This window comes from Pristiophorus japonicus, chromosome 23 (genome assembly GCF_044704955.1).
Source record: "Pristiophorus japonicus isolate sPriJap1 chromosome 23, sPriJap1.hap1, whole genome shotgun sequence".
NCBI lineage: Eukaryota > Metazoa > Chordata > Chondrichthyes > Pristiophoridae > Pristiophorus > Pristiophorus japonicus.
Genome location: NC_091999.1, coordinates 34,841,963 through 34,869,942, shown reverse-complemented (window position 1 = coordinate 34,869,942; position 27,980 = coordinate 34,841,963). Strand labels below are relative to the sequence as shown.

Here is a 27,980-nt window from a genome sequence, read left to right as displayed (position 1 = left end):
GCTTCTTCGAAGAGGTGTCCGCTCTTCTTGGCTCCGTCGACGTCGGCGACTGCATTGTCCTCGGGGGGGATTTTAACTGCACCCTCGAGGCCAGGGACCCCTCCGGTGCCCCGCAGAGCATGACGGCGATGGAGAAGTTGTGGGACCTGGTCGGGTCCTTCGACTTGGTGGACGTCTGGCGAAATCTCCACCCAGACTCCAGCGCCTTTACTTGGGTGAGGCCTGGAGTTGGATGGTCCACAGTCGACCGCCTTTAACTGTCTCGGGCGTACGTTTCCTGCGTCCCGGCGGCCTCCATGCGGCAGGTACCCTGTTTAGACCACCACCTGCTGCGGGCAGAGCTCGCTTCGCTCCGCGCGAGGATGGGGTCCGCGTACTGGCATTTTAACAACCAGCTGCTGGAGGACGTGCGGTTCCAGGACTCGTTCCGTCGTTTCTGGGCCGACTGGAGAAGGAAGCAGGGGGGCGTCCCCTCCTTGAGGCTATGGTGGGACGTGGGCAAGGCTCACGTCCGCGTCTTCTATCAAGAGTACGCGAGGGGGTCGACCAAGAGGCGGGCGGCCAGGGTCGGGCATCTAGAAAAGGAGGTGCTCGACCTGGAGCAAGTCGTCGGGGACCCGGCCCTGCGGACGGTGTACGAAGCGAAGAAGGCCACGCTGAAGGACCTGCAGCTCGTAGGGTCCCGAGACGTGTTCGTGAGGTCACGGATCCAGTTCCTGCGGGATCTGGACCGCTGCTCCGCCTTTCTTCTACTCGCTGGAAAAAAGACAGAGTGTCCGTAAGCAGCTCTTGACGCTGCTGGCCGACGACGGCTCTCTCGTCTCGGATCCGGAGGACGTCAACAACAGGGCCATTGAATATTACGGGGCCCTGTTCTCTCTGGAGCCGTCCAGCGAAGAAGTGCATAGAGTTTTGTGGGAGGACCTGCCGAAGGTCAGCCCGGAGGGCGCCGAAAATCTGGAAGCTCCGCTAATCCTGGCGGAGCTGACCGGCGCCCTCGACCGGCTCTCGAGGGGAATATCCCCGGGTCTGGACGGGCTGACCGTGAAGTTCCACAGGGCGTTCTGGGAAGTCCTGGGGGGTGACTACGCGCGGGTCCTGTGGGAACGTCTGGTGACCGGGGAGATGCCCCTCTGTTGGCGCAGGGCAGTCATTGTCCTGCTGCATAAGAAGGGCGATCTCCGCCTCCTTAATATCTGGCGCCCAGTATCCCTCCTCAGCACGGACTACAAAATCATCGCCAGGGCGATGTCTGCTCGCCTTGGTGCCGTGCTGGACCACATGATCCAACCCGACCAGTCCTACACGGTCCCGGGCCGGACAATCCACGATAACATCCATCTGGTCCGGGACCTCATCCATTATTCCCCAGGAGGCTGGTCTGCCGGTCGCCTTCCTATCCCTCGACCAAGAGAAGGCGTTCGAAAGGGTGGATGACGACTATCTGCTTGGAACTCTGCGCGCTTTCGGGTTTGGGATGCATTTCGTCGCCTGGATCCGACTTTTATACGCCGCCGCAGAGTGTCTGATTAATGTTAACGGGTCCTTGACGGCGCCCCTTCGCTTTGGGAGAGGGGTGCGCCAGGGATGCCCCATGTCCGGCCATTTATATGCCGTCTGCATGCAGCCTTTCCTGCGCCTCCTGCGGACGAGGTTGACGGGACTGGCTCTGCAAGGGCCGGGCGTGGAGGTCGTCCTCTCGGCTTACGCCGATGACGTGCTCCTCACGGTAGAGGATCCCGCTGACCTGCGGAGGATGTGTGAGTGCCAGGAGATTTACTCAGCCGCATCCTCCGCCAGAATCAACTGGGAGAAATGTTCCGGACTCCTGGTGGGTCAGTGGCGGGTGGACTCCCTGCCGGAGGAGCTCATGCCTTTTGCCTGGAGCACGACCCATCTCCTCAATCTGGGAGTCTACCTTAGCCCCGACGAGGAAGTGTGGGTGGCGAACTGGCAAGAGCTGGAGGCCAAGGTCGCCGCTCGCCTAGGGCGCTGGACAGGACTGCTCCGAGTGCTGTCCTGCAGGGGTCGAGCGCTAGTCATAAACCAGCTTGTGGCCGCCATGTTGTGGTACCGGCTGGTCACTTTGACCCCTCCACCTGAGTTTGTCGCCAAGATACAGAAGAAGCTGGTGGACTTCTTCTGGAACAACAGGAAGCACTGGGTCTCTGCCGCGGTCTTGAGTCTCCCGCTTGGGGAGGGCGGTCAGTTGTTGGTGTGCGTCAGCGCCCAGCTCGCGACTTTCCATCTTCAGACCCTGCAGAGATACCTCTACGTTGACCCCCCTCCCAGGTGGTGTGCTCTGGCGACGTCTTTCTTCCGCCAGTAGCACGGCCCCAACTACGACACGCAGCTCCTGTTTGTGAGTGTGGGGGGCGTCAGGACCGCCCTCCGGGAGCTGCCTGTCTTTTACAGGGAACTCATCAGGGTCTGGAACAAAGTCTCCACCAAGCGGAGCTCTCCACCGGCTGGAATGGCGGCCGTCCTGCAGGAGCCGCTGCTCGGGAATCCGTACCTCCACGACCGAGGTTTTAGGTGGCGATCGGATGAGAGTGCTTTGGCTGGTGAGGTGACCAGGGTCAGGGACCTGCTCGATGGCGGAGGAGCGGGTTGGATGGCGCCAGACACGCTGGCGCGGCGCCTAAATTCCGCCAACGTCCGCCGCGCGGCTGATGCCATCGAGTCGATAAAAACAGCTCTGGGCCCGGACTCCATTAGGTGCATCGAGGAGGCTCAAGCACGCGGGGAGATCCCATCCGAACTGACCCCCGTCCGGACGGAATTCCTCATCGGCGCCAAACCCCGGAACCTCCCTCGGGGACCGACGCCTCACAACTTGAGCCGCCTCGTGGAAATCCCCTCCGTGCCTTTCAGTTCTGCGCGGAGGGGTTTCCTGTACGGGCTGCTCCTGCACACTCTCAACTTTGCCATCCTTGCCTGCCATCTGGACACGCCATGGCATACCATCTTGCCGTCCAGAGGAGGCGGGGGTCCCCGATGGAGGGCACTCTACGCAGGGGTCCTCCCACTATTTGCCGGGGACTTGGCCTGGAGGGTGATGCACGGAGCAGTTCCGTGCAATAAATTTTTAAGCCGGTTCACGGGCTCCCAGGCCGCCTGCAATTTCTGCGGTCTGGAAGAGTCCGTGTTCCATGTTTTTATTGAGTGCACGAGGTTGCTGCCCCTGTTTTGTTATTTAAAGGAGCTGCTCCTGAAATTCTGGCTGCACTTCAGTCCCACACTCCTGATCTTCGGGCACCCTGTGCGGAGGGGAGCGGGTAGGTCCGAGGGCCTCCTCGTAGGACTGCTCCTGGGCACGGCCAAGGGGGCCCTCAGCCGGTCCAGGCAGCAGGCGATCGAGGGGGTCGTTCAGCCAGACTGCCTGCCTCTCTTCCGCGCATACATCCGGTCAAGGGTGTCCCTGGAGGTGGAGCATGCGGTGTCCACCGGTACGCTCGTGGCCTTCCGCAAGAGGTGGGCACCGGAGGGACTGGAGTGCATCATCACGCCCGGCAACCAAATTTTAACTTGATTTCATATTTTTAAGTTAATTTGTTTTAATTGCCGGTGCTTTTAGTGTCCCCCTCCCCTTTTATAGGGGGCACTTGGAGAAAAAATATATTTTTGTGCCAAAAATAAACCTTGTAAATGTTGGTGTTTCCCCCAGATCGGGGGGCACGGGTTAATGTTTTTTGTTTGCTCCTAAAAGAGTTTCATGCACAAGGACTCCCAGGTCCCTCTGCATCGCAGCATGTTATAATTTCTCCCCATTCAAATAATGTTCCCTTTTGCTGTTTTTTTTCCCTCAAGGTGGATGACCTCACACTTTCCGACATTGTATTCCATCTGCCAAATCTTAGCACATTCTCTAACCAATCTAAATTTCTTTGCAGCCTCTTTGTGTCCTCTGCACAACCCGTTTTCCCACTAATCTTTGTGTCATCTTCAAATTTTGTTACACTATACTCTGTCCCCTCTTCCAGGTCATCTATATATATTGTAAACAGTTGTAGTCCCAGCCCCGATCCCTGTGGCACACCACTAACCACCGATTTCCAACCCAAAAAGGACCCATTTATCGCGACTCTCTGCTTTCTGTTAGCCAGCCAATTCTCTATCCATGCTAATACTTTTCCTCTGACTCCACGTGCCTTTATCTTCTGCAGTAACCTTTTGTGTGGCACCTAATCGAATGCCTTTTGAAAATCTGAATACAGCACATCCATCGGTACACCTGTATCCACCATGCTCGTTATATCCTCAAAGAATTCCAGTAAATTAGTTAAACATGATTTCCCCTTCATGAATCCATGCTGCGTCTGCTTGATTGCACTATTCCAATCTAGATATCCCGCTCTTCCTTCCTTAATGATAGTTTCAAACATTTTCCCCACTACAGATGTTAAACTAACCGGCCTATAGTTATCTGCCTTTTGTCTGCCCTCTTTTTTAAACAGAGGTGTTACATTAGCTGCTTTCCAATCCGCTGGTACCTCCCCAGAGTCCAGAGTGTTTTGGTGGATTTTAACGAATGCATCTGCTACAACTTCCTCCATCTCTTTATCCCTGCGATGCATTTCATCAGGACCGGGGGACTTTTCTACCTTGAGTCCCATTAGCCTGTCCAGCACTACCCCCCTAGTGATAGTGATTGTCTCAAGGTCCTCCCTTCCCACATTCCTTTGACCAGCAATTTCTGGCATGGTTTTTGTGTCTTCCACTGTGAAGACCGAAGCAAAATAATTGTTTAAGCTCTCAGCAATTTCTACATTTCCCATTATTAAATCCCCTTTCTCATCTTCTAAGGGACCAACATTTACTTTAGTCACTCTTTTCCGTTTTACATATCGGTAAAAGCTTTTACTATCCGTTTTCATGTTTTGCGCAAGTTTACCTTTGTAATCTATCTTTCCTTCCTTTATTGCTTTCTTAGTCATTCTTGTCAATGAGAATGTCTCGATTGCATTTCAGTTCTTAAATAAAAAACAATGAAGGGCTTTTCTTCCATCGTGAGTTAAACACACAGCCACTCAATTAATTATGTTTCCTATTTTGGCCAATGTGAGGGCTGTTTATCTGAAGTAGGGTGTTTGCGGATCTCGGTCCCAAGGCTTGTACAGCCAGCGCTACCAGCTCAGATACAGCATGAGTTAGAAACTGCGTGGAGTTCTCTCATTACAGGATTCCTGAAGGTAACTTCAGCTGAGAGGGAGTAAAGGGTAATTTTAACTCACTGTACCTCTCACACGCACCAGCGGGAGGAGAAAGGGAAACGTATAATTCATGTAACCCCCACTGCCACTCCCGCAGGGAGATGGGAAGTGAACCACTCTCTTTTTAATGCACTAAGTTGCCATCGTACATTCTAACCCATGATCTAAAAATTTTAAATTTGCCATATGAGTATTATATTCTGAAATAACTATTTATTCCACATAATATTTTTAAATAGACTTGGGGGTGCAACAGTCCCTGTTAATTGTAAACTAACATGTTGAATTCTAATGGGCCATGTCTAAACTGGTGACTGAATCCTCTCCGAGTTTCTCACAGTTGTGTCCCTGATGTTGCTGAAGCCCATCGGTTGAATTGTTGCATTCGTTCGGCTGATATCACATTGCGCCTTGCACAGAACACATTTACACAGAGCGGAGGAGAATACATGTGAAAGTGAGTTTGTGTGTGTTCACATGTAAGTGTTTTGATGATTTTGTATATGTTTGTGTTTTTGTGTAAGTGCACAATTACACATGAACGCACAAAGACTTACATATGAAGACATACTAACAACCTGAAACATAATATTATACATAACTAGAATATAATGAAAACCATCATTGTCAAATCCAGTTATTGGTACTCTCTGAAACTTTGAACAAAACAATAATACACGTCAATCGAAACGTACACTAACACAACGGAAACTTATACGCACTTACACAAGCATAGACACACATATCAATCCAGACACACACTTACACAAAACACACTTACACGCATTTACAAACATATCAACACATACATCAATCTACACACACATTTACACAAAGCACACACACACTTACACACACATAAACACACACATTATTCCACGCACACACACTTACACAAAACACATTTATACACACTTACACACACATAAACACACACATCTACCCACACACACACTTGCAAAAACACACTTACACACACATCAATCCACACACACACTTACACAAAACACAGAAACAGACTTACACACAGGTAAATACACACGTCAATCCACACACAGACTTGCACAAAACACACACACACTCGTAAACAAATGCATCAAATCAAATACAGATTTACACAAAACACACACACACAAACACTCACCAAACATGAACAACATTGAGACATAACCATACACTTATTGGAAAACACATACCTCAACACACTTACACAAGCATGGACATGCCTATAAATCCAAACACAAACTAACACAAAACACACACACACACACACACTTACATGTGAACACAATGTTACACGAAAACTCACACACACTTACACCTCAACATAAACAAACATTTCGACATAACCACACATATACATTTACAAACATGAACAAAGCAAAATTTTAAAATTGAGTCATTATTATTTTATCCATTTTTGTAACTGCTGATAAAGCTTCATTTACAAATAGAAGGATCAAGGCCAAAATTATTAATCAATAACATAAAGGTATACATTGCGTACCAGTTCTTGTCATATTTTTGTAAAGCCAAGCTCAGTAATTAATTCTGTGTGACCATGGTCTGTATAATTGTTCTCAGAGAAGTGATTCCTGCCACAGAGAGGGAGGGAGATAGAGATAACATAGAAAGTCAAAGGCAGTAGATAATATGATCTACTGTAAGGCTACAACAGCTGTAAATTTTCACAGCTTTTGAATGGGAGAAAAATGGTATAAAGTAACAGCTCTTCTACTCAGAAGGCAGTGCGAATCAAGCGAACAGGAGATAAGGAGTCGGCACCACGGTCAGCTCGAGAGGACGCTATCGAGAATTAGGCTGTGACTATAATTTGTTAAGTATTACTTTTGTAACAGAATGTAATTTACTTGATAAAACACTGTTTTACTCACTATACCTGTATTAAAAGTATTTGGTATGATGTGAACAAGAGTCTCCCAGTTTGAATTAAGTATATACCCTGGAAATAGCTGAATTGCTATAGTTAGCAAAGCGGCAAAAAGCGGTCCATTGGTTAAAAACTACATCTGGCGACCACGAAGGAACAAAACAAAGAGATATTGAACAAAATGCAATATACTCAATAATCAAGTTAATTGGGAACTCTTGTAATTTTTTCTGTCTATTTGAAAACAAGTTCTTGTGTGTCACCAGCAGATGCAAGGCAGATCAAATCTTGTGTAAGGTTGATTTACATCAACTGCTAGTGACTGTTATCTTCATTAAGGAAGCTTACATAAAAATATTTAATTTTCAGATGCCGGAGGAGTGTCTCTTGGAAGAGTATCAGAAAAAGTTTGAAAAAATATGTGACAAAACGCAAGTGCAGACACTGTTGCTAGATTGCCTAGGGAAGAATCCGAATGTATCCCTTAAGGATACGGTCACTTTTATTGATGAACAGATTAAAGCTAAGAAATGGAAGCTGGGTAAGGCGATGAGTCTAGTCACCTGTGCAGCTTCGTACTTCGCAGGACGTCAATCAAAGGTCAAGAAAGAATTAGGGGATAAAATATCAGAACTGGAAAAAAAAATTCGGCTAAGAATGAAGAATTGCAGAAAATAGATTCAGACATTAAACAGAAAATTGTGAATTTGCAGAGTCAATTTGCCTCAGCTACTGCAGTAATGCAACAGCAGAGTATCAATGCAATTCACGTAGGGGCTGCAATGTAAACAATTAGGAAATCTTGAGATTTAAAAAGAAGATCTAAGCAGAGAGAAAAAACGTCTCACCAAACAATTAGAGGACTCATGGGGAACAATGATGGAGGCTTTGCATCGATTCCTTCAAGGGATAAATTATAAGGTTGCAAATAGGAGCTCAGAATTATGATGAAGGTCTTGAACTTATAATTGCTACGTAGGTAACACTTGCTTATGTAGGTACAGCGCAAATGTATAACGCATTGAACTGAATCCGTAATCTCTGTAATACTTAAACAGCCGGTCAGCAGTTTTTTTACGTCCCTGAGGAAGAGATAAATAAGCAAGTACAGCCACTCTAACCGTCGGATAGACTGGGGTAGAGGGAAAAATGGAACAAAACAATGATGAGAGATGGACTGTTGCATTTACCACTCAGAGACCGTCGGATAAGAGTCGACAAATCAATGTAACTCCGCTGATATCAATAGACCTATCGATGATTTTGCAGGAGGATAGCTCCTCTCCAAAACCTGTATAAGTTATGCTTGAAAACTCTTATATTTCGGAGGTTCCACGACTGAACCTTCCCTTGTAATTGCTCGTAATAAAAGCGAGTTGATCCTGGGATTTCGTGTGTTCACTTCCGTGGTCGTTATACAGTGGGAGAAAGGTGAGGTGTCGATGAACTATATCAGTTAGTCCACGTGGAAGAAGAGAAGCCTCCTTTTTAAACCCAACATTTGGCGTCATGAACCGGATGCAGACCTTCCGACCTGGATCACGTGACTGCTAAATGGTAGTGAGCATGTTTTTTACCACATGCAGCTGTAGCATTTACGGGGAAGGAACTAATTTGTATGAAGAATTTGAAGGGGTCAGCTGTCGGACAACTTATAACGAACCACAGATGGTTGAAAACCAAGGGTGGCATAGGTGTATGCCTGAGAAAGAAGGAATGCAACCGCATGGGGAGTGGACCCCAGCGATCGTTATGGGAAATATAAGGTGTATGTCCTGAAGCATGACGTGGTAATCACACAGTGAAGCTGGTATTGATCGTGTGCGGTGCAAACAAGAAGGAATACAACCTAAACCGTGGGGTGGGACCCCAGGATCCTAGGAAAACTGGCCAGTGGGATAAAATGCGAGTTGAGATAAATGGAAAATTAATAAAAGAAAAGAAAAATGTTGGATATCAAATTGAATTTACAAAGGACAGTTTGTTTTTATCAAAAGATAGAAATTTGACCTTGAAAGCTGCAGAGAAACAATGATGTTGAGCAAAATGGACTGGAGGAAGATCATCAAAATACAAAACCTAATTTGAAGAAACGAGATTTAAATTGGCTGTGAAAAGGATATTGGTTGAAATATAAAAACTTATGAGTTAAACCCGACAACACTTTGTGCCGAGGAAGAGAAACAAAGATGTTTAACTATGGACTGAAGTAAGGTCATCAAAAAATGATTAAGTTCAGATTCAAAAGGGGGAAACGATCTAAGCTATGTGAACTCAGCACAGAAAGAAAAAACTGGGAATTACAGGATTCTTAAAAAGATGGACTGGCACCGAAGTTTAGATTTTGTGCCGAGAGAAAATAAAACGCAAGATTTGCTCAGTGAACGGGACCATAAAAAAACAAAATGCTGGAATGTATATAGCTTGCGTGGAAATTGGATTTCTGTAAACAAAATAGCTATTAAAATGTGTGGTCTCGCTTTAAATCAATGAAAAACTCGTTGGCACGTATTTGAATTGGGTGTGTAGAGAAATTGGAGTTTAATCTAAAATGCTGCCTTTCCCGCTGAGAAAGTTTTATTTTGACAACTTTACCAATAATTTCTGCTATTTTAACGGATTCCTAATTTCTTATCAAGCTTTGAAAGCACAAAGACTTGGGGTAATATTTTCAGATGGATACCCGAAGTCACGTAATGACGCCAGACCTTCTTACAAACCTGTAGTGGAGTTAACCCTTTCCATTGAAAGATATTTTATACTGGACATTATTAGTTTGGATTTCTTAATAAAAGAAAAAAGACTCACCTGACAGACAGAAGAAATGTGGGGATATTCAGAATGAAAACAAAAGGAAGAAAGCGTATGTAATAATACTCACCTGCTACAGAGGACACATAGATACTTAAACACATCAAATTCAAGAGTTAGAAGCTAAGATAAATAAGCTGGCAGAGAAAAAGACAGGACCAGATAGATAGTGCAGAGCACAGCCACAGCACCATCACCTACGGTAATAGAGATAATGTACCCCAAGTTGGGTAAGTGCAGTCCACAACCCCAACCTAACAGTCAATCAGACAGGGATAATGAGTTTGGAGTAGAGGTGGCCCCGGCACATGATAATGGCTATTTATCAGTGGCACTGATACACACGACCACCATTCGCTCCAGCGGATGTAGAGCAGCCCACATTGCCATACAGGAGGTGCCCCTCAGCCCACAGGAGACAAATTCTATTGAATAAGTTACCACCCGCTAAAGCAAAATAGTAGAGATACAGAACTCTGACAAAAGACTGGAGTAGAATACTGTGACTCAAAAGGCAGGGAAAAGGTTTGGGGAGTACGGGGAACGAAAGTGGATTGAATACAAAAACCACTCTGGGGCTGATGACCGCAACAGAAATGATGCAGCATTCTTGAAAATGTTTAAGGATGGACTAGGAAAGGCACATCAAAAGATAATTAAGTGAGTATTTAAGACAGGAGATGATTATGATAAAACTTTGGAATGGGCAGAACATGTAGAGTGGTTAAAGTTAGAACAAGGGATAAATGAGCAAAAATAGCAGCAACAGCGTTAGCAGCAGAGACGAAGGAGGAAGAGACAGACTCCCGCGAAGCTCCACTGATATGTTTAAACTGCAATCAGGAAGGTAACTTCAGTAGGGATTGCCTGCAGAAAAGCAGACGTTACAGCAATTCTAAAGGGACATGTCAAAATTGTGGTAAACTTGGACATTTGGCCAAAGATTGCTGGAGTTATGAGGAAGGCGCTGGATGGCGAGACCACAAACAGGCAAAGAAGGGAATACCATTAACCAGGGAAGATCTGATGGACATGCTCAGACAGGTACCAGCACCACTGATACCACTGCCACCACCGCCCGAACCCGAGAACACCCAATAACCAACTTAGATTTGCCCCTGACCCATAGGACCATCAACATACAAGGAGAGAGTGGGGGATATCAGAAAGCGACCCGAAGTGAGATGGTGTTGTCGAAGTACAGGGGTAGTGCTACCTGCTCAGTTTTGGTGCTGTCAGAATACAGAAGACAACATAGAGAAGGCATACAGAAGGCAGCGATACATTAAGGGAGATAGGGGTGCTGATAGCTGTTCAGCGTAATCGGATAATTTTGGGAGATAAGCACGAAACCGAATTAATTTCGAAAACCCGGGACACCAGCAGCAACGAGTGGTAGGAACAACCATAATCCAACCCGAGTGTGAAACAAAGGGTGTATGGGCTAGCGTGTGCCAATTATACCCGACTCTGTGGGCACAATGCAAACAAGATTATGGATTAGCAGAGATATCACCCATCAAAATTCCTGGACCCGAACACAAAGCTCACCGACAGTTCGAATTAACACCAGAAGCTGAGGTAGCGGTCTGTTAGATAGTGCATGAATTAGAGGAGCAAAGTATATTGAAACATGTAATAGCCTCCATTAATTCACCTGTGTGGCTGATGAAGAAACCCGACAGGTCTTACCGATTGACTATCGATTATACCACCCTGAATAAGGTGACTTCCGGAGAACACCCAATAGTGGCAAGTCCAGCCACAATTTTTAATGGCCTGGATCCGGATCATAAGATATTCACCATGCTGGATATAGTGAATGGAACTTGGACTATTCCCTTAGCCAAAGAGTCTCAAGGAAAATTTGTCTTCAAGGTAAATGGATAACAAAACACATGGGCGAAGGTACCACTGGGATTCAATAACAGCTGGAGCATCTTTCATCGAATATTGTCAGGAGAAAGAAGGAGCGAAGTAACATATCTGGGATACATAATATCGTAAGGGAAGAGACAGATGCCCGAGGACAGTAAGGAACAATTCAATCAATCCCCAGACCAGGAACCGTGAAAGGGGTCAGGCAGGTACTCGGGCTATTAAACTACTGCAGAAATGTTATTCCCGAATATGCCAAGATGACCTAACCTATACAGAAACAGGTCAAAGGATGGGAACCCTCCTAAGAGCCAGTAAACTGGGGTCTAGATCAAGAAACTGCATGTGTGCGGTTAAAACAAACTCTCACAAGTGCTCCAGCCCTGGGACTACCAGACCAGAATAGGCCCTTTCACGTCTATACCTACCATATTAACCATCATTATAACGCGGTGGTGATTCAATTACATGGAGACAGGCATAGACCAGTGGCATATTACTCAGATAAACCGCAACCTGTAGCTGCAGGACTGTCCAGGTGCGTTGCTGCCCACGACTGTGCGGCTTGGGCCATCAGATTTAACGAACCAATAATAATGTCAGGGTGCATTATTCTACAAACCCAGCGTACCTTAGTAGAATTACTAAAAACTGGAAGGCTAAAAATGTATTCGATGCACAAATGGCGAGGTGGTAAATAATGTTCTCCCCCCTCCTCTCCCGCCACCCCCCACCCCCCGCCCCGCCCCACTCAACGGGATGGTAACAATAACAAAAGACGCCTGCAGAGTGGATCATTACAAAGGGAGAGGAGCATCATTGTAGCACAACAGAAGATGAGGGAAGTAGTCAGGCAAGTGAAACCCTGCTTGAGGAGGCAGACATGGATCTATATGTAGATGAGTTTCGGCGCTATATCAATGGGACACCACAGACAGGATGGGTCGTGGTAGATAGCAGCGGTCAGGTCAAAGGGGAAGGACGGTTAGTAGAGAATCTATCAGCTCAAGTGGTTGAACTAGTGGTTCTCACTGAGGCTCTGAGGCTTGCGAGGGGAAAATGAGTAAATATCTATACAGACAGTCGATATGCTTTCGGAGTAGAGCATGATTATATGATAGCCTGGAGCAGACGGTGATACACGACCTCAGGAGGAGGACCGATTAAACATGAAGAGATTGGGAAACATCTAGTGGAAGCCTCCTTCCTACCCCAGGAGTGTGCGATAATAAAGATCAAAGCACACGTAATAAATAATGATCAGTATGAACAGGGGAATGCATGGACAGATGAAGCAGCCAAGCGAGTGGCAGGTACACTGGCCGGGGAAGCCCAAGGCAGAGCATGTACAATTGGGCCTGAGGAAGTAAATATGCTTGAGGTACAGGGAGAGGCCACTCCGCAGGAACAGGAGGAGTGGAAGCAGAGAGGGCCAAACAAGGGACCGACGGGATATGGAGAAAAGATGGGAATGTGGTGGTCCCGGAATGCATCCACGGGAGCCTATTAAATTTCTACCACGGGTATGTGCATACAGGTAGAACCAACATGATAAACTTGATGTCCAGATGCTGGTGATGGATTTAGAGAACGACACTAAGAAACAGAAGTTCCAAACACCCCAAATAGGCAGTCAAGAGATTACCCCAGAGAGGTTCGGGATCGCATCCAAATGGATCGGTCTCTATCAGGTAATCATGGTAAGTTATGGTACTTATAAGGAGTATCGGCAAGTGGAAACACTGGATCCAGTTAAAAAAGCATGGTCACTAACTAACCAGTGACGACCGGAAAATATTGCTTTTTGCAGGACTCAAGAGCTCGTGGAAATAACGTGGAGTAACGCAGCCTCATATCAGGGACAACAGACTGAGGGATGGCAAGGCCTGTATTACAGGGACTTGGGCGACATTAGTTCAATAAAACATCAAAAACACTGATGGTGACGGACGGAACAACAGTAGAGTTAAATAACGGGCATAAAACAACGTAACAAGGAAACGAAACAACATTGGGGATGTGTCAATAATACGGGACCATAATTAGTGGGAATAAGACCGCGGTGTGTTTTATAATCAGGAGGGTCAAACATACTGCACCCGGGGAAGGGGGTGCAGATTTCACTAACATCTATGAATGGTGGTGGAGGGATATCTCCAGAGATAGACCCACCAACACGGCCCCATCCACTAGTTTAGCAACAGTGAGCATTACCAGGACCTCGACCATCACACCCCTAGCGCCACAAACCTGTCCAACTGTGAACACTGGGGCAAAAGAGAAATTGCTATGGCAGACCAAGGATAAGATACACTTCAGGGTACGTCAGCGAATAATTACTGTATTCGTAAATTTAAACAATATAACTAACACCAACACCTGCAGGTTAAACAGTATAAGCCTGTATAGAAACCTGACCCTGCGAGCACTTAAAGGCCCTCAATCAAAAGCCATGAAATTTATTGTCTAAAGAGGGTCAGGTAAAAAACGGGACAGGGGAAAAAGAGGGATTCTAGAAATGGTACACGGTGGGATACGTTGCGGGAGTTGGAACACTATAGAGCCAGACACGATAGATGATCGAGTTAACGCCCAAACACAAACCTTACAGGGATTGCTGGAAAGGGATGAGGATCATGAAAAGTTACAGACACAACTCGGTAATGGCGCAGAAAGGGAATTATTAAAGTGGCCCACACATTGCGAGACCACGCCAGAACTAAAAATGAAAAGAGCAGAAACGAACTTAAGTAAAACCATACAGACAGAACTATTATGTATAGGATATGGAGTATGGTTGCTGAATGGAATACAACATAACATTGAACAGCTTCAGAATAGAAAGGTGCCGGATTGGATAACAGTCGATATATTTACCAACCGACCTTAGAAAAAACATGACTCATGCCTGCGAGGTGCAGAGAAACAGTCATGCTTGGGTTTCAAATGCCTGCTGTGTAACCGCACATTAAATAGATTTTTTATTATCTATATGACAGTATGATGTGACAATCGTAGATACTCTACACCAAACAATGTCGGAGTAAAAAGGAATCAAACTCGTGTGCGGTACGATGAAAAAACAGAAATTTAATTGAAGAGAACAACAGTACTAAGAGTCTCAGCATATGTAGATTGTTATAAAAATAACCAAGTTGCTTTATGTCGAGATCTACTACGAATGATCAAAGATGACTGTGGATATAACCAAGTGGACGGGTGCACCTTGAGCATCACCCCCACTAACACAGGACTACAAAATTATCGCTGTTTCACGAGGATATGGAGATTCATGTGTGAGCATCACGGCAACTGAAATGAAGAAAGGAACACGTCATGCACCATTATGGATATTGACTTCTGCTTCACTCCACTTGACGAGACAGATATAAATGGGTTTATTACAACCCCTGAGCTAAAGGAGGAAAGATCTTCGGGGCAATGATGGACATTACCTGAGGAGGTTATGCGAAGGCCATCGGACAACAAGGAAAACCAATACTCCAACTGAAAGAGAAACAAACTGGACTGAAATGGACACCATTCGTCAACATAGAGGATACCCCAGGCAGGGCAGGAATTCGGTACAATAGAGAAGACCCCAAGTGGAGGAAAAATAGAAGAAAGAGAGGATACCCCAGGCGGGGCATAATTCTAACACCGAGAACATATTGGCTAGAAAGGACTTATACACGAACTATGCTGGACTCATTGTACTGGTTGTAGTGCAAGGGAACTCACCTTGCTAGTATTATCCTTTAAAAAGCTGTAACACACGTAAGAGGCAGGCCCTAGTCCGTACTATGGATAAAACATTGAAGAAAGGGAAATCAGACTGTCCGGCAGAAAGGACATACATAGTATAACCTTGATGGGCAAACCAACAGATAGGTCCAGGAGCTCGGGAAGTAGCACTACCCAAGTAAAAGGTCACCCCTGGAAGCTCACCCATGTGGAATTAATTGCGAAATTGCCTATCTTGGGCATATAGCCAAGGGCCATTAGGGGGAATCGTAAAGGATAAATAATAAGGTTGTAGATATGGGGTCAGAATTATGCTGAAGGTTGTGAACTTATCAATTACCTATGTATGTAACACTTGCTTATAAAGGTATAACACGCTTAATCGCAGTATATTATAGCTTAACCTTAGTAAGACTTAAGCAGCCAATATCAGCAGTTTTCTTTACAAGTCCCTGAGAAGAGATAAAGAAGCCAGGACAACCGTACCAGACATCGGATATACTGGGGTAGAGGGCAAAATGGAACAAAACAAAGATGAGAGATGGGCTGTTGCATGTACCACTCAGAGCCCATCTGATAAGAGTCAATAAATCAATGTAACTTCGCTAATAGCAATAGAACTATCGATGATTTTGCAGGAGGAAAGCTCCTCTCCAACACCTGTATAAATTATGCTTGAAAACCCTTCTATTTCAGAGGTTCCAAGATTGAACCATCCCGTGCATTGCTCGTAATAAAACCAATAAACCTGAGGTTTCGTTTGTTTACTTCCTTGGTCGTTATACAGTGGGAAGCTGGGCGAGATGTCGTTTAGCTCCATCAGTTAGTCCACCTTAAAGGTGAGAAGCCTCCTTTTTACCCCAACACCTACCCTTCTCACCCCTCCCCTCTCCTCTCTCCTCACATCTCTCCTATGCTCATCTCCTCTCCTCTCCCCTGCCTTCTCCCCTCCTCTACTCTATTCTCCTCTCCTATCCTCGCCACTACCCTCTCCTGTCCCCTGCCCAGTCCTCTCCTCTAATCCCCTCCCCTCTTCACTCCAATTACCTCTCCTCTCCTCTCATCACATCTACTCTCCATTCCTCTACTCTCCCCTGCTCTGCTTTCTTCTCACCTCTCCTCCCCTACACTCTCGTCCCCTCCCTGCTCATCTCTACCCTCCTCTCTCCGCTCGTCCCTCTTTTCCTCCCCTCTCCACAACTCTCCTCCTCTCGCCTCCCCTCTCCTCCACACTCCTCTCATCTCCTCTCTCCTCTGCTCACCTCCTTTTCCTTTCATCTTCTCTCCTCCTCTCCCCTCTCCTCCTCTATCCTCTCCACTCGGCTCATCCCTTCTCCCATCTGCTCCTCTCTCCTCTCCACTTCTCAACTCACCTGTTTTCCCGTTCTCTCCTCTCTCCTCTCCCATCTCCCCGCCTTTCCACAACTCTCCTCCCCTTTCAGCTGTTCTCCTCAACTCTCTTATGTCCTCATTTTCTCCCCTCTCGCCTACCTTCTCCATGCCTCTATTCCATTCTCCCCTCACCCGACCCATTTCTCCTCCCCTTTCCTCTCCTCCATTCTCCTCTCATCTCCTCTCATCTCCTCTCCTCTGCTCTCTCATCTCCAATCATCTCCTCTCCTCCCCTATCCTCTCCTCCCCCCTGTTTTCAAGTCGCTTCTATCTCTACTCTCCTCTCCACTCCAATCATCTCTACTCCGCTCCCCTTAATTCTCCACTCTTCTCCTCTCCCCTCTCCCCTCCGTCTCACCTCTTCTCCCCTTTCATTTTAACTCCTATCCTCAACTTGTGTCCTCTGATGTTCTCCCCTCTCTTCTCCTTCCCGCTCCTCTCGTTCCCTCTGCTCTCCTGTACCATCTCCACTCCTCTCTTCTCCACTCCTCTCCTTGCCCTCCTACCCTCTCCTCCCATCTGCTCTCCTTTCCTCTACCCTCTTTTCACCTCCTCCTCTCATTCATTGTCTTCTCTCTCCTCTCCTCTCCCCTAACTTCACCACCCCTCTTTTCCATTCACCTCTACTCACCTCTCCACTACCCACTCTTCTTTCCTCTCCTGCCCTCTTTTCTCCTCTCCTCTCTTGTCCCATGTCTCATCCTCTCCTCTCCTCTAATCTACTACCCTCCTCTCTCCTTTTCATCTTTTCTCTCCTCTCCTCTCATCTCCTCTACTCTCCTCTCCGTTGCTCGACTCTCCACAGCTCTTCTCCCCTCCATTCTCCTCCCCACTTCCCCTCTCTTCTCCCCTCTCCTCCCCTCCCTTCTCATCTCTTCTCGCCCCTGCTCTCCCCACTCTCTTCCTCTCTTCTCCTCTGATGGTCTCTCCTCTACTCTCCCGCCGCCCTTCCCCTCTCCTCTGCTCTACTCTCCTTCCCTCGCATCCTCTCTCCCCTCTCCACTTCACTCCATTCCTCCCTTCTGCGTTCCGCTCCTCTCCTCCTCTCCCCTCTCATCTCTCTTCTCTCCCCTACCTTCTCCCCACCTCTATTCCACTCTCCTCTCCTACCATCTCCCCTACACTCTCATCTCCATTCCCCTCCTCTCCTCTCTTCCCCTCTCCTATCTTCTCCTCTGCCCTCTTTTCTCCTCTCTTGTCCTCTCCTTACCTCTTATCAACTTTCCTCTACTCATCTCTGCTCTGCTCTCCTCTCTACTTCCCCTCTCCTCTATCCTCTCCTCCACTAAACCCTCCTCCCCTTCCTGCTCATCTTCTCTCTTTCCTCCTCCAACCTCTCCTCTCACCTCCTATCCTCTACTCTGCTCTGCTTTCTTCTCCACTCCACTCATCTCCTCCCCTCACCTCTGCTCTCCTATTCCCCTCCTCTCCTCTCCTCCACACTCATCTCCTTTCGCCTACTCCCCTCCCGCCTCCTTTCCTCTCTCTTCTCCCCACCTCACCTCTCTGCTCCTTTCATCGCCTTTCCTCACCTCCAGTCTCTCCATTTCATGCTCTGAGTAAAATAAACGATAGCATGGCGTGTGACTATCTGCATGGCATAGGTCGCCATGAATCCTTACTGACCATTGTATTAACAGCACATATGTATCCTTACTGACCATTGTATTATCTGTCCCCATGTACCCTTATTGACCAATATGTTATCTGCCCCCATATGCCCTTACGGACCACTGTATTATCTGTCCCCATGAACCCTTACTGACCAATATATTATATGCCCCATGTCCCCTTAGTGACCACTGTATTATCTGTCCCCATGTCTCCTTACTGACCTCTGTATTATCTGTCCACATGTATCCTTACTCACCATTATATTAACAGTCACCATCTACCCTTACTCACCATTTTATTATCCTTCCCAATGTACCCTTACTGACCATTGTATTATCTGTCCCCATGTATCCTAATTGACGACTGTATTATCCATTCGCATGTACACTTAGTGACCACTGTATTATCAGTCCCATGTATCCTTACTCGCCATTATATTAACAGTCACCATGTACCCTTACTGACCATTGTATTATCAATCCCCATGTACCCTTACTGACCACTGTATTATCAGTCCCCATGTACCCTTACTGACCACTGTATTATCAGTCCCCATTTACCCTTACTGACCATTGTATTATCTGTCCCCATGTATCCTAATTGACGACTGTATTATCCATCCGTATGTACACTTAGTGAGCACTGTATTATCAGTCCCATGTATCCTTACTCGCCATTATATTAACAGTCACCATGTACCCTTACTGACCATTGTATTATCAGTCCTCATGTACCCTTACTGACCACTGTATTATCAGTCCCCATGTACCCTTACTGACCATTGTATTATCAGTCCTCATGTACCCTTACTGACCACTGTATTATCAGTCCTTATGTATACTTACTGACCATTGTATTATCAGTCCTCATGTATCTTTACTGACCAGTGTGTGATCAGTCGTCATATATCTTTACTGACCATTGTATTATCAGTGCCAATGTATCCTTACTTAGCACTGTACTGTCAGTCCCCATGTATGTTACTGACCTTTACTTAGTAATCTATCCTTCCATTTGTTTTATTTCACTTGTGTTACGCCGAGAAGTGAATTGAAAATCTGAAATTACAGAGTTATTTTATATCTCAGTAATAATATAAACTCCCTAAATGAAGCTGCTCCCTTCACATGCATGCTGTGATTCTGTGGACTTAACTATTTCTGCTTTTACCAATAGTGATTGGTTTTGGATAAAGTTATTTGATCTGAAAGCCACGTTGCTTTTAAGATATTTTGCAATTGAAAGTGATGCAAAGAAAAGGTTCGGACAACTTGTTTATTCAGTGACTGTGATTAATATCCTTCAGTGTGCAGTTTAATTGTCTCACTGGAGAGTTCACTCAGGCTATAAATAGGGATTTTTTTCAGCCTGTACAGCAATGTTTGACTGAAGTTGTTGTCTAAAACGAACAGTTCTCATTGGAGGTCACAGAAAGTCAAATCATGTTCTGGGAGATTCCAACTGAGCTTAGGATCCTGTGGGCACTTTTAAATGTGGAACGTATTTATTACCCGCTCCTCGCTGCAGTTGGTGTTCCTGGTGAGACCTTCATCTACAATTAATTATGTAACCCATGTTTCTCTTAATTTTCTGTCCTTGTCCTTTAGTTCTAGTTATTAATTGTATTCAATTTAAACCTCTTGTTCTGTGTCTGGCAATGCAAAGAAGTTTCTGTCATGTAATGTTTGATCATTTGTTAATTTGCTGCTCCCAGTTCAATGAACAGTATGTTGTTTTCACAATTTAAACCTATTTTCTGTGTCTGGCAATGCACGGAAGTTTCTGTCATGTAATGTTTGATGATTTGCTGATTCGCTGATCCCAGTTCAATGAACAGTATGTTGTTTTCACAATTTAAACCTCTTGTTCTGTGTCAGGCAATGCACGGAAATTTCTGTCATGTAATGTTTGATAATTTGCTGACTCACTGCTCCCAGTTCAAGAAACAGTGTGTTGTTTCCGCAACTTGTTTCCAGTGATAGTGGTTTACAGGATTTGACAGAAATTTGATTTTATTGACACAAGATATGTTAGTGAACGATTATATTATTGAACAGCTTGCAGTCAGCTTTCTGCACTGATGCCCAGTGTTGGATAATAAATATGTGTTCAGAGGTAATACGTGTTTTAAGGACCGCTGGTTATTGTTAATGACACTGCTCTGTGGAAATCAGCGTTGAGAGATCCTTCACAAATACACTGAGATATGAGACATTATCCACTAATGATTCAGGTATAGAGAGTTGTCGTAATTTCCACCGCCTCCCGCTCTGCCTCACAGTCACTAATTCCAGATGATCAGGACAGGGTTAAAACTGCAATACGTCTTCCAGTAAAATGTTTATTCAGTTGTGCTTGAATTGATTTATTTCCTTTTTCAGCCACAGTTCAGGAGATCTCGGTGTGGGCCGCACGGTAGCAACTATTCAAAATGTAGCACTATATTGTGAAATATTTTGATATTTCCAGTCTCAAACTCTCTCTGTCAACTGGAAGTCTGTAACTTTCTCACACCAGGTGAAAGGCAGCAGGTTGACATGGTTCCAGCTGTAAACAGACACGTTCGAAAATCCTCTGTGACATCATACAACATGGGTCATCATTAGTCTATTGTAAAGCGACAGTCCCTTCTTTAAAGATTATTTGCAATATTCTTGGAAAGTCAGCTTAAGCCAGTTACAAAGTGTACTTTCAATACAATGGTTGGAAAGGTTCTGATTTCGATACATAATGCAATTCAAGTCATCTTCTTCAGCCTTCGACACAACCGCCATAATCTCGCCAAAGACTCCATTCCCCTCTCTGGCAACAAATTTCATTCCCCACCTTGGCCACAGACTCCATTCCCCTCCCTGTACAGACTCCATTCCTTTTCTTGGCCACAGACTCCATTCCTCCCTTGGCCCACAACTCCATTCTCCTCCCTGGACACAGATTCCATTCCCCTCGCTGTCCCCAGACTACATTCCCATCCCTGGACAATGACTCTATTCCCCTCAATGGACACAGGTTATTGACAAACTCGCGGCTTCTTGTGCTGAATTATTGCTCACTCTGACTTGGATATGGCGTTATATATTAGTCTCATTCAGCGCTTTAACATCCCGGCAAAAGTCCAACACATTAATTCTTTCAGTCATGACCCAGCAACCACACATCACAACCACCGCTTCACTCACTCGCTGTCACAACACCCAAACATCCCATCCACTGGTACATTCAGTCCAGAGCCAACGCCCACACGTTCCATCCATTGGTACATTCAGTCCTTGCCCCGACACCCACACGTCCCATATATTGGTTCTTTCAATACCTGTGCCAAACACCACACGACCCATCCGCTGGTGTAATCAGTCCTGACCCAAACACCACACGTCCCATCCGCTGGTGTAATCAGTCCTGACCCAAACACCACACGACCCATCCGCTGGTGTAATCAGTCCTGACCCAGACACCACACGTCCCATCCGCTGGTGTAATCAGTCCTGATCCAAACACCACACGTCCCATTGGATAGTTCATTTAATCCTGACACATTTCACACATAATTCTTTGAGACAGCTGAAGTTGCTCTCAATCTGAAATATAAATTCCCTGTTTTTCTCTTTCTTGCAGTGAACTTAGTGACGATAATGATCCTGTCTCGAGGAAGGTGCGGTCTCTCCAAGTGTGTCAGCCGTTACCTGGTGGCAATGGCAGCGGCAGATCTACTGGTCGTTATCCTCGACCTGATATCCAGGCAGATTCCTATTCTTTATTCAACCGCGTTTGAGTTCATGTGGAAGAGTAAAGTGTGTAATATCCATGCCATCCTGCTTTACGCAGTCACAGACTGTTCCGTCTGGTTCACAGTTGCTTTTACCTTTGATCGATGTATAGCCATTTGTTGTCAGAAGCTCAAAACCAAATATTGCACCGAGAAAACGGCGACTGTGGCTATAGGAACACTGAGTGCGCTGTTCTGTGTAAAGAACACTTTCTGGTACTTTATGTATGGAGGTATGTATCAGATTTCCAATGGTAGCTGGTTTTGTTTTGTTACATGGGAAGTCTCTGAGTCACTATCATGGGCAGTAATTGAATTCCTTCATTATATTATAACACCGTTTATTCCATTTGTTCTGATCCTTCTGCTCAATACTTTAACTGTCAGACAAGTTTTAGTATCGAGCAGAGCCCGCAGGAGACTCAGGGCCCACAGCAGTGGGGAGATTCCCAGTGACCCAGAGATGGAGAATCGAAGGAAATCCATCATTTTACTGTTTGTTATATCCGGCAATTTTATCCTGCTATGGGCAGTGTTTCTCTTATATTCTGTGGTTGAACGATTGTATTTGTTAAACTTTATTCCTGTATATCTACCTCAATATGTACAGGAAATTGGATTTATGCTTCAGCTCCTGAGTTGCTGCACCAACACATGTATTTATGCCGTGACCCAGTCGAAATTCAGAGAGGAGTTGAAGAATGTGGTGAAATATCCCTTTACTGTAATTGTTAAATGTATTAAATAATAAGAATCACACAATGTTTTGGGCGGGTGTTCTGCCCAATCCGCTCATCTCTGTTATACACACACAGTTAGGCCTGTTTTCATCTTTCACCGCGCGGATTCAGCGACTAACAAAAATGATAGAGGTGGGGAAGTCCACGGAGATCAGTCCCGCTGGACTCCTGCAGGTTTTATCCCCGCTAAGATGTCTGCTGCGGCCTGGGACGGATTTATATAGCTACCGACCGCCAGGCTCGTGTCGGATGTGTTTACCCAAAGGGAGCGGCGCGGGGAAGGTGGCTCTGTTACTTTTCAGTCCACGGGCGGGCCGCTCAGTCCCCAGCACTCCCAGGGAAAGCTGGGGGGAAATGGCCTGGGACCAAACAACAGCCAGGGAGGGAAGGTTTCAAAGGCTCAAAGGTCAGTGCTTTCATCCTTTTACAGGCTCCTTGTGTTTTTCTCCCAGTGGGGTTTAACCTGAGCAGCCCCAGCGCCCGGAGACAGTGACGTATCCTTGTTTCAGATAATCTACCTTTGGGATTAAAGGGTCTCCTGCAGACGGAGTATATCCCAGTGACATTCACCACTATAACGTTCCTTTGTAAGTTTGCCTGAACAATGCGGTGATCTGCAGGATGAAGTGTTCCCCGCACACACTCGACACCCATTAAACTCAGCTCCTCCTCACTCTCTGTAAAATCTCCGTGCTAAACATAGCCCATAATATGCAGTGTTCAGGGAGGGTGGTAACGAGCTTTGTTGCTAGGTATTGCAGTATGTGTGATGTAATAAAGCGGGGAAACTCGCATGACACTGTGCCTGAGCATTGTGACATCACAGACCTGCCCTTCTGACCACGCCCTGGTCTGTAGTTGACCCAGAATCGCATTTCAGACATCCCTTCTCCTTCACACCTCACTTTACAAAGAGTTACTTAATGTCTGCAGCACAGAAATAGGCCATTCGTTACTCGCGGCTGCAAACTGGTCTGAGGCGGTTCCCCTGAGGTTTCCCTGGGGGTGCTGGGACTTAGCAGCCCATCTGCCTGTGGACTGCAAATTTACAGAACGACCTTCCCCACCCCGACCATTTCGGCCCAGCAAAGCATGTCAGAGCTTTCTCTATCATCACATCCTGATCTTAAACGGAGTGCACAAAGAGAGTGCTAAACTTGGGAACGGAGAGAAAGTGAGATTCAGTGGTAAGTCCGTGGTGAGTCTGGCTGAGTATTAGCTGTAAAAAGGGACATTTGGATTAACGTTTTGAATTGAACTTAGAACTTTAAAAACAGAAGTTAGCAGAAACTGCCTGTTCGTAGTAGTTAACTATCAGTCAGCTGTAAGTGTTAGTCTTAAATATGTGCCAATTACTGCGAGCAATGGGCATGGAGCTGAGACAGCACTTGTAAATTGTGTGTGGCTCCAATGGTATAAAACTAAACACTAACTGCTGATGCACAGTGCGTTCTGCACAGTGATATTAAACGGAATTTGGTGAGAGTTTGAATGGGAACAATGGTTGAAGGAGGTGCTGCTTTGGCCTCCAAAATACAGCAGGTAGATGAACGTTTGGTGAGTTTTACCTTTTTTCTCGAAGTTTGGTCCACACTAAGACCTGGGAGCAATAACAATACTTTATTAAATTAATAATTTAACTATAATTACTAATTAATTAATATAATTATAAATAACCATTTGAATAAAAACAAAGTAATTAAATTAATTCAGTGCGTAAATAAGCAAATAAATTTATAAAAAATAACAAAAGATGGCAGGGCAGGCAATAAGTCGAGACTGTAATGTGTGTGAGTTTGTGGACATCAAATCTGTCCCACATTCCTACATCTGCAGGAAATGTCTCTGCTTTATTCTCTCTGGCTCAGGATAATTGGGCTGGAGTGCAAGTTCGACACACTCTGAAACACACAGGAGAAGTGATTTAATCCAGAAAACAGTCACATCCCACAGAAAAGCGCAGGCTCAGTAAAGTCCGTGGCTTATTGGGTGCCGTGAAGCGAGAAATGAGAAGAGGCTGAGAATGAGACAATGCTCCTGCCCAACGATAAGGATAAAGATTGCGTGGAGGACATCCACAATACATACCAAGGTACGTGGCTCAGAAGGTTGTCCACAGGCAGAGATAGGAAGAAATATTAAACAATTACTTTGAATTAGTATTTATCAGGGAGTGAACACAGGTGGACATGACATTGGATGATATTAGAAATGAAATAACTGCATTTAAAATAACAAGAGGAAAATATTATATCAACTAATCAAACCGAAAATGGATAAAATGCCGGCTTCGGACAAATTACATCTAGAAAAGAGATAGCAGAGGCATTAATAAACATATTTAATATTACGTTAGAATAAGGTGCAGTGCTGGAGGATTGGCAGATACCTAATGTAATACCTATTTTTAAGAAGGGAGGTAGAACGTATCTGAGGAACTATCGTCCAGTCAACTTAACATCGTTGGGAGGAAAAATAATGGATTCCCTAATAAAGGAGAAAGTGGAAGAACAACTAGAAACCAAAAATGAATAGTCAGCATGGATAAGAAAAGGGAAAGTCTTGAATTGACCAAATTCTTTGAATTTTTCGAATAAGTAACAGATAGCGTAAACTAACGTAATGTAGTAGATGTAATTTATCTAGATTTCGAAAGGCCTTCGATAAGATACCCCATAATAGACTGAAAGGGCAGATCACAAATTGTAATTACAATTAATAATAATAATTGTGATTTTTTAAAATGGAGTTAACATATTTTTTAAATGGATCCCACAGCCTGTTTTTCAGAATGTGGGAAGCATGTGTGGGATGCCTTCCGCAGAGAGGCAAATGTTCCAATTCATAGACCAAAGGCCTTGGGAGCTGGGCACAGACACAGATAACATAGAATTTGAATTCTATAATAAGATACAAGTTATATAAAAGGAATCATAACAACACGTATCCTGAATTACTAATTAAAGTATATAGAGGCCAGATTGGAGGAAGCAACCTACCAGATAATCATGTATTAATCAATCAGCACATATTAATTGCAACTTGCGTAATTATATAAGACGATAATCTGAAACTGTATAAAATAAGATGTCTCTGGCAGTTTCTCTGAGCATTCATTCAAGGGTAGCTCACCTGCCAGCTTGTATCTCCGAGTGGTGGTTTGAAGTTAACTCTAACAACTTGGCGCAGTCAGCAGGATCTACTGGACGGGCAGATTTGACACAAAAAGCCAAACCAACCGAATAATGAGTGAGTAGAGAATTACCTTGAGAAATTCTCCTCGCAAAGTAACCAGAGATCCAACGAATCTGAGGTAGAGTCCATGCAGCCAGTAAATCCAGTTGAAGGGTGCGTCAGGACAATGTAAATAAGTACTGTAAGTGTTGGGACAATAAGTACGTATACGAGATATCGGGGAAAAAGCCTCAGTGTAAATAGTTACGCATAAGTACAGGCGGAAAAACAGCACTAGGTAAAAAGCCTTGGTTTAAAAAGTTCTGCTTAAGTAAAGATGGTAAAACAGGAACTGGGGAAAAAGCCCCAATGTATGAAATGGCAAAGGAATCTGCCAAGGCCCTTGGAGGGCTGATGTATAAACTACCAGAAAAGTTTCTGAGAGATAAATCTGAAAAGGTCATGAAGATGGTTAAGGCAGGATATGATGAAGGTAAAAAGATAATTTTAACAGACGGAAAGATGAATAGAAAGATACCCGAAGGTGAGATGGACAGAGAAAGTGACAAAAGACAACATTATGTAAGTATAAAAATAGATATAGATGACAGAAGGGAATGGACAGAGGAATTTGGCCAAAATTTGTATCCCCCACTAACAGGGTTATGATTAGGACCTGATGAAAATGAAGGATTGATTGGGGGCCAGAAGGCTCGCTTAGTAGATATTTTTCGGAAGTCCATAACAAAAACTGTTAGTGACTTTCTTAAGTGAAGTATGGATACAAAAATAGAGCCGGCCAAACAATAAGCTTTGTTGAATGAAGAGAGATTTTTGTGAATGTCTGTCTTTGAATGAAAGTGCTTGTGTGATTTTTAACTTCGGAATATTTGAGGTGGGAATTAATGAATTTTTCAGGTGTGTTAAAGCCTGCTTCAGAAGTGGTCGAGCTGTCTGTTGTTATGGCCCCACCCACTTTTTCAGACAGAGTGAATTTGTTTTAACCCTTTGCAGTGTTGTCCTGTATGAGGGAAGTTTTAAGAAAGTGTGAACCTAGAATTGAATTACATTTTAATTTAGAAACCCAGGTGTGGATTTATTCAGATGATATGTTATGGAGCTAGGAAATGCACAAAGGATAGGTTTGTTGAGCAAAAGATAAAAAATGTGTGGTCCCGATGGTTTTAAAAAAAATGTTTTGACACGCTCACTTGTCAAAAGAAAACATGTAATCATTGATTACATTTGTTTGAAAGACAATACATTTAGTCTAGGAATGAGATAAAGAATGGAGAAGGGAAATTGTAATGCCTTAAAAAAAGAATCCTGCGTGGGTGTCTCAAGGCTGCGGGCTTGGGAAGTACGCCCCCATATTTCTTTATGTAAAATCTTGATGTGAAAGCTTCGAGCTCAGTAAAAAGATTTTTAAATAAAAGATTGGCAGTACAATATTTGAATTGGGATTTTGAGATATTTCTGGTGATTCTCCTTGATAAACATTTTGGTTGTATTGGAAAATCTTGGGTTTGGAAGACTTTTCATAAAAGTAAACATATTGCGTCAGAAGCTGAAGCTTAAAAAGATTAAATTTATGAGATACTGTATCACAAAATTGAAGTTACAGTGCAAAAGATTAGAGTTTTTGATGTTCAGCTTCTAAAACAGAAGTCAGGCACATAATTATAAAACAAGTACTTTGCATTCTGTGATCTGTGAATCACTATAAGCATAAATGATAAGTCCGATTAAAAAACAGT

The 27,980-nt window shown here is 44.8% G+C and overlaps 1 protein-coding gene across 1 annotated transcript; it reads left to right on the top strand.

The window, feature by feature from the left end:
* Positions 1-119: 119 nt before the first annotated feature.
* LOC139235480 (probable G-protein coupled receptor 139) lies at positions 120-23,057 on the top strand. The gene is made up of 4 exons (XM_070866574.1): positions 120-215; positions 7,354-7,535; positions 20,015-20,082; positions 22,159-23,057. Exons 1-4 carry the CDS (start codon positions 120-122, stop codon positions 23,055-23,057), a joined length of 1,245 nt encoding a protein of 414 aa, XP_070722675.1.
* Positions 23,058-27,980: the final 4,923 nt, after the last annotated feature.